At 41.8% G+C, this 10000-nt stretch overlaps 1 protein-coding gene across 1 annotated transcript in view; it reads left to right on the plus strand.

Moving 5' to 3' along the window:
• The window catches only part of LOC114564169 (kinesin heavy chain), a 29612-nt gene that overhangs the window by 11006 nt on the left and 8606 nt on the right, over window positions 1–10000 (plus strand). Inside the window, exons 5-15 of the mRNA XM_028591383.1 lie at window positions 411–459; window positions 535–590; window positions 717–804; window positions 1291–1415; window positions 2322–2426; window positions 2546–2694; window positions 4099–4247; window positions 4511–4686; window positions 4770–4838; window positions 5900–6106; window positions 9341–9487. Of these exons, the coding sequence (XP_028447184.1) occupies window positions 411–459; window positions 535–590; window positions 717–804; window positions 1291–1415; window positions 2322–2426; window positions 2546–2694; window positions 4099–4247; window positions 4511–4686; window positions 4770–4838; window positions 5900–6106; window positions 9341–9487 (1320 nt within the window). The remainder of the gene's footprint in view (window positions 1–410; window positions 460–534; window positions 591–716; window positions 805–1290; window positions 1416–2321; window positions 2427–2545; window positions 2695–4098; window positions 4248–4510; window positions 4687–4769; window positions 4839–5899; window positions 6107–9340; window positions 9488–10000) is intronic.

Raw genomic sequence — 10000 nt, forward strand, 5'->3', positions numbered from 1 at the left:
ACACTTACATTAAAGACAGAACACAACACAAACACAACAATAGATACATCATTTACAACAATCACAACACAAAACGTACAACTCAACAAACACACAAACAAATACAGACTAAATCAGGATAAACCCGAGAGCAGCATATTCATGACTGCTCCCCCTTTTAAAAGCAGCTTCAGCTGGAGTTTAAAATGATCCCATTCAGGTTCCAGGTCTGAGGTCAGTTCATCTTCTGGAGATCTAGAGGGATTCATGATTTTTACTCATTAAGTTTGGTTTAGTGTGAAAACATTTCTCTAATGTCTTCTATGACTCTGAAGCAGAACATATTCCAGGAATATGTTTCAGTTACACAGCGTTTTACTGTATCTCAGACATACTGAACCCTGTCTGTGTGAATCTGTTTTTCTCTGCAGGTCTCATATTTTGAAATCTATCTGGATAAGATCAGAGACCTCCTGGATGGTGAGGATCATACAGACCATATTTAAGATTTACAGTATATGTTGATGAATACAATCTGACTGATTCATGTTTCAGTGTCGAAGACAAACCTGGCGGTCCACGAAGACAAAAACAGAGTTCCTTTTGTCAAGGTATCTACTCTTAAATCATGATTAAAGAATCAAGTATCTCTTATATTAAAGAATGATGTTGCTGATAGTGTCAGTCCTACAGTAACATCACTCTGATGCTTTGTTGTGTTTCCTGTTTCCTGTCAGGGCTGCACGGAGCGTTTTGTTTCCAGTCCTGACGAGGTGATGGACGTGATTGACGAGGGAAAAGCAAACCGACACGTCGCCGTCACCAGTCAGTCTCTCCCTGTCTCTTTGTGTCGTTTGTTCCTCTCACCCCCGGTGTGTAAAGGATCTCACTTCTAATACTGCTACTAGTTCATTCAGGAGAGACTCATCAACACAACATATGAAATACTAACGGAGAAAGTGATCCCTCTACATTTTCGGACCTTTAATGTTTCATGGAGTTATTGGTTCTTCTCTCTTCTGGGCAGAGATACAGTTTGAGTAAAAAGCAAGGCGTTTAAACTTTCCTTTGTATTAAGTGCAATAAAAACATTTCATTTCCACTCAACCTTGCCTGCTCTAGTCAGCAGCACTTTATCACGCGTCCAGTCAAATGGATTGATACTTTAATGAACAGACATACAAATATTTGACTGTTTTCTGTATCAATTGTCCTGTCGAGGGAGAAAATAGGACTGAACTCAACTAATAATGTTTCCCGTTTCAGTATTCAGAGATTAAGATGTATATTTCATGTTGGTTCTTCCTGCAGACATGAACGAGCACAGCTCTCGCAGCCACAGCATTTTCCTGATCAACATCAAGCAGGAGAACGTGGAGACGGAGCTCAAACTGTCGGGGAAGCTTTACCTGGTTGACCTGGCCGGCAGCGAGAAGGTCTACTTCTCCAACACGCTCTTTATTTATATTATCATTTATTTTAATGGTCACATCACTAACAGCACATTAATTACACAAGGGTCAGGCAGCGCTGCTGTTTCCAGAAGCTCAGAAGGATCCAGACAGCTGCACTCTGGCAGTTATCTAACTATAAAAATAAACTAATAAATATGAGCTGATAGATAAAAACAGATTCTTAGAAAGTAGAAATAGAGTACTGATTATTAATGAACAAAATCAAGCTCAACAGTGTTGTTCTGGGAGTAAAAGTCCCGTGCATTTTCTCCATAAGGATTTAGATTATTATCCATCAAGTCTAAACCATCCGAGGTAGACTGACCCCGAGCTAACCGAGGTTTCTGCCCCTGTAGAAGTCTGTATGAAATCAACCTGGTTTTAACAAAAACAAGTTGAGTCACCAAGTCATGGAAAAGAACTACACTACCCACAATCCTAAGCGTAACAGCGATATATCTGATTGGTCCAACTCACTGTTACCATTGGTATATTTACCAAACCCTTGAACTAAAGTCTCTGATAGTTTCTGAACAGTCTTGTTTCTTTTACTTTTTTGTTGTTTTCAAAATGGTTTTTGCAACGAATCAAATGTTTTATGATCTAGATTCGTGTCATAACTGGTTGGCTTGGTTCCAGACTTTTAAAATATCAAGATTGAATGAAAGGTCAGAGGAGATAATAACACTTCCAGAACCAGAGCCATTCAGAAACTCACTGTTGATCTGTTTCCATCAGTGAACTGTGAAATCTTGACACTGATCGATGGGACGGGAACAGATCATTAACCTCATTGTTATTTTATCATTCAGATGTTTATGTTTTTGCTACAAATAGATTTCATAACTAGTGTGTGAAGATGACACAGATGTTTCTGTTTGTGTTCAGGTGAGTAAAACAGGAGCAGAAGGCTCCGTGTTGGACGAAGCCAAGAACATCAACAAGTCTCTTTCTGCTCTGGGGAACGTCATTGCTGCTCTGAGTGAAGGAACGGTGAGTTTGTAGTTTCACAGAAAGCCAGTGCAGTCCACAGTAATATAACTTTGAGTTTATTTGTCCAGATCTTTTTATCTTATTTTCTCTTATCTATGTGTTATTGGTTGTGTTTGCAGAAAACCCACGTCCCGTACAGAGACAGTAAGATGACTCGAATCCTGCAGGACTCTCTGGGAGGAAACTGTCGAACCACCATCATCATCTGCTGTTCTCCTTCAGTTTACAACGAGGCTGAAACCAAGTCCACCCTGATGTTCGGACAGAGGTACAGTACAGAAACACCCTGAAGTTACTCAGATATAAACCATAAGTCATAACTACTATGGCCACTAAAGGGCAGCGCCACAATAAACGTAAATATAGGTCTCTTATATTAATATTAATCATCGTTCTTTCTGTGTTAAAGGTCACATGACAAAATGTAGTTACATGTGATATTCTGTATATGTTAAGGGGTTTAACACTTGTAATTACTTTAATACTTTAATACCGCTAAACAGTCTGCAGACAAACACATTTGAAGTGATAACTAATTACTTTACAAAAATTGAAATTCTGAAAGTCACAGGTTGGAATTTTGCATGTTGAAATCAATGTAGGAAACCACAAATGAAACCACGTGCATCCATCACAAACACTCCTGTGTGGTGTACCTTGTGGAGGGTTTGAATCAGCGTCTTCTGGGTGTCAGTCAAAGTCCTTCCCCACTGGACCATCTCCTGGGCTGAGAAATAAGAAACATCCCCTTTATCAACCTGCAGAGAACTACGTTGGTCTTTTCCTTCTTTTGCCCCTTAAAACATCTTAAACATGCAGATAATCCACTAAAAACCTCTTGAAATTGCAGATAATCAACTAAAAAGCTGTTAAACATGCAGATAATCGTTCAAAAACCCACACTTTCCAATACATAAGTGATAACCAATCAATAGCCTTTAAAATAGTGTAATACATGTATCTATCCATGAAATAACCTGAAGCCTGCTTCACAGATGTGAAGTGTAACCTTAATTGAAATACTGAGATGATCTTTTAGAGTCCTGAGATCAGTTGGATGAAGGTCATGAGTTAAAATCCCATCTTTGCCATTTGTTTTTCGGTTTCATAAAGGATTCTCTTATTGTGAAAAGCCTGTGCCTGAAGTCATTAAAATGCCTCACAGGAGGAAATCAGTCCCTACATATTTGAACCTGCTGATGGAGGCCATGTTTGTAACCTGGTCTCATGGGATGTACGTACCTCTGGCCACGTTTTTGCAGCGCCACAAATACGTATTGTCAGGTAGCCTTTATTCTTTTATTTTATCTTCTCTTTGAGTTTTGAGAAACAAATGTCCACTGGACGTGCTAAAGAGAAGAACTGTAATGTGCCTGAAATGGGTTGTTGTTGTGGATTATTTCAAACTCATGTATTTTAATTAGAAGTAGCCTATATTTCATGCAACTACATATTGTTTATTGACTGTTACTGTCATAAAACCTACTACAAGAAAATAGGAAAAATAAAGACTTAGGGTTTTTCTCCAGAGGGGTAGCTCAACTAATCAGGGATAACGGGCTGTTGCCCGGGCAACATTAGCCTGTACCTGTGCACATCCCTGTCCAGCAGACAGCACAGTGTTCTCTGAGTGTTTGTTAAAACCACTTCCTGTGTTGTTTTGGGGTTTCAGAGCTAAAACCATAAAGAACACTGTGTCTGTAAACCTGGAGCTGACGGCTGAGGAGTGGAAGAAGAAGTACGAGAAGGAGAAAGATAAGAACAGGAGTCTGAATATCGTGATCCAGAAACTTGAGAACGAGCTTAAACGCTGGAGGAAAGGTAAACAGAAAAAAATGATGTCCTAAAACCAGCCTCTGGAGACTTGTTTAGCTGATGGGCCGTTTCAGACTGCTGAAACCTTTCCTGAAACATTGTAAAATGCTTTCGTCTCATAGTGGATCTTTGGTTTGAACTGGGCTTTACAGATCAGCTGCTAACAGCTCTCAGTTTCCAGAGGAATTAAAGCAGATGGATTCCTCTGGTTGTCAGAGGAACGTCAAAGGACATTTGTTCTAAAGTTGAACCTCTGTTAACCTCTCCAGGTGAGGCTGTACCTGTGGAGGAGCAGCTGAGCAGCAGAAACAAAAAGAGCAGCAGCAGCAGCGAGGCGGCAGCAGTGATTGACAGCTCTGCCCCGCCCCCTGTTCCTCTGTTGGATGAAGAGAAGACGCAGTACGAGACGCTCATCACTGACCTGTACCACCAGCTGGACGACAAGGTGAGTCCTCCCTGCACCAGGTCACACCCCTCTGCTGTCTTTGAGTCTGTGAAACATTAAGAATCTGCTGACTCATGTTTCAGGACGATGAGATCAACCATCACAGCCAGACAGCCGAGAAACTCAAACAGCAGCTGATAGAGCAGGACGAGGTGAGTCACAACAAACCTCTGCTGTAGTTCTCTAGATAACATGCTAACACATGCTATGTTAACCCTAACCCAAACCTGTGCTGTAGTTCTCTAGATAACATGCTAACACATGCTAACACAAGTTAACCCTAATCCAAACCTCTGCTGTAGTTCTCTAGATAACATGCTAACACATGCTAACATATGTTAACCCTAACCCAAACCTGTGCTGTAGTTCTCTAGATAACATGCTAACACATGCTAACATATGTTAACCCTAATCCAAACCTCTGCTGTAGTTCTCTAGATAACATGCTAACACATGCTAACACAAGTTAACCCTAATCCAAACCTCTGCTGTAGTTCTCTAGATAACATGCTAACACATGCTAACATATGTTAACCCTAACCCAAACCTCTGCTGTAGTTCTCTAGATAACGTGCTAACACATGCTAACATATGTTAACCCTAATCCAAACCTCTGCTGTAGTTCTCTAGATAACATGCTAACACATGCTAACATATGTTAAGCCTAATCCAAACCTCTGCTGTAGTTCTCTAGATAACGTGCTAACACATGCTAACATATGTTAACCCTAATCCAAACCTCTGCTGTAGTTCTGTAGATAACGTGCTAACACATGCTAACATATGTTAACCCTAATCCAAACCTCTGCTGTAGTTCTGTAGATAACGTGCTAACACATGCTAACATATGTTAACCCTAATCCAAACCTCTGCTGTAGTTCTGTAGATAACGTGCTAACACATGCTAAGATATGTTAACCCTAATCCAAACCTCTGCTGTAGTTCTGTAGATAACGTGCTAACACATGCTAACATATGTTAACCCTAATCCAAACCTCTGCTGTAGTTCTGTAGATAACGTGCTAACACATGCTAACACATGCTAACACATGCTAACACATGCTAACACATGCTAACACATGCTTACACATGTTAACCCTAACCCTAACCTGTGCTGTAGTTCTGTGGATCTAACGTCTATCGATGTAACAGCTTCCCTCCCTTCATCAGCTGCTAAAGTTTATCAATACAACATCTTTCCTCCCTTCATCAGCTGCTGGCATCCGGCCGACAGGACTACGAGCGTGTGCAGGAGGAGCTGTCGCGGCTGCACAGGGACAGCGACTCGGCCAAAGAGGAGGTGAAGGAGGTGCTGCAGGCGCTGGAGGAGCTTGCCGTCAACTATGACCACAAGAGCCAAGAGGTGGAGACCAAGAACCGCTGCAACGAGCAGCTGAACGACGAGCTCGCACACAAAACTGTAAGTTCACGGGAAAAAAGATAGTTGGCGGTTGGATAGTTGAGTAGTTGGGCAGTTGGATGGCTGGACGGTTGGACGGTGGTATAGTTGGACGGTTGGATAGTTGGATGGTTTGATAGTTGGATGGTTTGATAGTTGGATGGTTGGATAGTTGGATGGTTGTATAGTTGGATGGTTGGATAGTTGGATAGTTGGATGGTTGTATAGTTGGATGGTTGGATAGTTGGATAGTTGGATGGTTTGATAGTTGGATGGTTGGATAGTTGGACGGTTGGATAGTTGGACGGTTGGATAGTTGGATAGTTGGATGGTTTGATAGTTGGATGGTTGGATAGTTGGATAGTTTGGGATAGTTGGATGGTTGGATAGTTGGATGGTTTGATAGTTGTTGGATAGTTGGATGGTTTGATAGTTGGATGGTTTGATAGTTGGATGGTTTGATAGTTGGATGGTTGGATAGTTGGATATTTGGATAGTTGGATGGTTGATAGTTGGATGGTTGGATGGTTGGATAGTTGGATGGTTTGATAGTTGGATGGTTTGGATAGTTGGACGGTTGGATAGTTAGTTGGATGGTTTGGATAGTTGGATGGTTGGATAGTTGGATGGTTGGATGGTTGGACGGTTGGATGGTTGGATAGTTGGATAGTTGGATGGATAGTTGGATGGACAGTTGGATGGTTTGATAGTTGGATGGTTGGATAGTTGGATGGTTGTATAGTTGGACGGTTGTATAGTTGGACGGTTGGATGGTTGTATAGTTGGATGGTTGGATATTGGATAGTTGGATGGTTGGATGGTTGGATAGTTGGATGGTTTGATAGTTGGATGGTTTGATAGTTGGATGATTGGATAGTTGGATGGTTGGATAGTTGGATGATAGTTGGATGGTTGGATGGTTGGTATAGTTGGATAGTTGGTTGGATAGTTGGATGGTTTGATAGTTGGATGGTTGGATAGTTGGATGGTTTGATAGTTGGATGGTTTGATGGTTGGATGGTTTCATAGTTGGATGGTTTGGATAGTTGGATGGTTGGATGGTTGGATGGTTGGATAGTTGGACGGTTGGATAGTTGGATAGTTGGATGGTTTGATAGTTGGATGGTTGGATAGTTGGATGGTTTGATGGTTGGAGTTTGGTTGGTTTGATAGTTGGATGGTTGGATAGTTGGATGGTTTGGATAGTTGGATGGTTGGATAGTTGGATAGTTGGATGGTTTGGTTGGATGGTTGGATGGTTGGATGGTTGGATAGTTGGATGGTTGGATAGTTGGATGGTTGGATAGTTGGATGGTTGGATAGTTGGACGGTTTGATAGTTGGATGGTTTGGATAGTTGGATGGTTGGATAGTTGGATGGTTGGATAGTTGGATGGTTTGATAGTTGGATGGTTGGATAGTTGGATGATTGGATAGTTGGAGTTGGATGGTTGGATAGTTGGATGGTTGGATAGTTGGACGGTTGTATAGTTGGATGGTTGGAAGGTTGTATAGTTGGATGGTTTGGATAGTTGGATGGTTTGATAGTTGGATAGTTGGATAGTTGGCGGTTGGACGGTTGTATAGTTGGACGGTTGGATGGTTGGATAGTTTGGAGTTGGACGGTTGGGTTGGATGGTTATAGTTGGACGGTTGGATGGTTGGATAGTTGGATGGTTGGATAGTTGGATGGTTGGATAGTTGGATAGTTGGATTTGATAGTTGGATAGTTGGATAGTTGGATAGTTGGATGGTTTGATAGTTGGATATTTGGATAGTTGGATGGTTGGATAGTTGGGTTGGATGGTTGGATAGTTGGATGGTTGGATAGTTGGATGGTTTGATAGTTGGATGGTTGGATAGTTTGGATAGTTGGATGGTTGGATAGTTGGATAGTTGGATGGTTTGGATGGTTGGATAGTTGGATGGTTGGATAGTTGGATGGTTGTTGGATAGTTGGATGGTTTGATGGTTGGATAGTTGGATGGTTGGATAGTTGGATGGTTGGATAGTTGGATGGTTTGATAGTTGGAGAGTTGGATAGTTGGATGGTTGGATAGTTGGATGGTTTCATAGTTGGATGGTTGGATGGTTGGATGGTTGGATGGTTGGATGGTTGGATGGTTGGACAGTTGGATGGTTGGATAGTTGGATAGTTGGATGGTTGGATAGTTGGATGGTTTGGATAGTTGGATGGTTGGATAGTTGGATGGTTGGATAGTTGGATGGTTGGATGGTTGGATGGTTGTATAGTTGGACGGTTGGATGGTTGGATAGTTGGATGGTTGGATAGTTGGATGGTTGGATAGTTGGATGGTTTGATAGTTGGATGGTTGGATAGTTGGATGGTTGGATGGTTGGATGGTTGGAGTTGGATGTTGGATAGTTGGATGGTTGGATGGTTGGATGTTGGATAGTTGGACGGTTGGATGGTTGGATAGTTGGATGGTTGGATGGTTGGATGGTTGGATAGTTGGATGGTTGGAGTTGGATAGTTGGATGGTTGGATAGTTGGATGGTTGGATAGTTGGATGGTTTGGTTGGATGGTTGGATGGTTGGATAGTTGGATGGTTTTTAGTTGGATGGTTTGATAGTTGGATGGTTTGATAGTTGGATGGTTGGATAGTTGGACGGTTGGATAGTTGGATGGTTGGATAGTTTGGAGGTTGGACGGTTGGATAGTTGGATGGTTGGATAGTTGGATAGTTGGATAGTTGGATAGTTGGATGGTTGGATAGTTGGATGGTTGGATAGTTGGATGGTTGGATAGTTGGATGGTTTGATAGTTGGATGGTTTGATAGTTGGATGGTTGGATAGTTGGATGGTTTGATAGTTGGATGGTTGGATGGTTGGATGGTTGGATAGTTGGATGGTTGGATAGTTGGATGGTTTGATAGTTGGATGGTTTTGATAGTTGGAATAGTTGGATAGTTGGATGGTTGGATGGTTGGATAGTTGGATGGTTGGATGGTTGGATAGTTGGATGGTTGGATAGTTGGATGGTTGGATAGTTGGATGGTTGGATAGTTGGATGGTTTGATAGTTGGATGGTTGGAGTTGGATGGTTTGATAGTTGGATGGATAGTTGGATGGTTGGATGGTTGGATGGTTTGATAGTTGGATGGTTTGATAGTTGGATGGTTGGATAGTTGGATGGTTGTATATTTAGACAGTAGAATGGTAGGATCCTCTTCCTCTGTCTGAGCTGTGTATGTTTCAGAGCCATCAGCTCTTGTTCTGTCCGGTGTCTGCAGGTGCGTCTGGAGGCGGTTCAGAGGGAGTTTTCTACGCTGCAGGAGGTCAGTTCTCATCAGAAGAAAAGGTCTGCAGAGATCGTCAGTCTGCTGCTCAGAGACCTCAGTGACATCGGCAGCATCCTCAGCACCACCGAGCTCAAAGCTGTAAGACTTAAACTCTTCTCCTGTTCACGGTTCACACATCATACTCTCTTTACATGTCGCCCTGTGTGCTGACTCCTTCTCTTGGTAAAACGTTAAATTAAAGAAAAATATGACTCTTCTGTTGCTTATGTATATAATAATGTTGTCTGTGGATGACTGAATGAATAATTGAATGCATTAACTGAACTCAGAGGCTTTAGAGCTGCAACTGACTATTATTTCCATTATTGATCAATGTGCCCATTATTTTCTTGATCATTTTCTCTAAAAACTGTGGACCGGTCAGCATGTCTCTGTCTGTCTTCAGATGACGGAGACCTGTCAGCATGTCTCTAACCCTGTCAACATGTCTCTAACCCTGTCAACATGTCTCTAATCCTGTCAACATGTTTCTAACCCTGTCAACATGTCTAAAACTGTCAGCAATGTCAGCATGTCTCTAATCCTATCAGCATGTCTGTAATCCTGTCAACATTTCTCTAACCCTGTCAACATGTCTCTAACCCTGTCAGC

Source organism: Perca flavescens, chromosome 11 (assembly GCF_004354835.1).
Source record: "Perca flavescens isolate YP-PL-M2 chromosome 11, PFLA_1.0, whole genome shotgun sequence".
Classification (NCBI taxonomy): domain Eukaryota; kingdom Metazoa; phylum Chordata; class Actinopteri; order Perciformes; family Percidae; genus Perca; species Perca flavescens.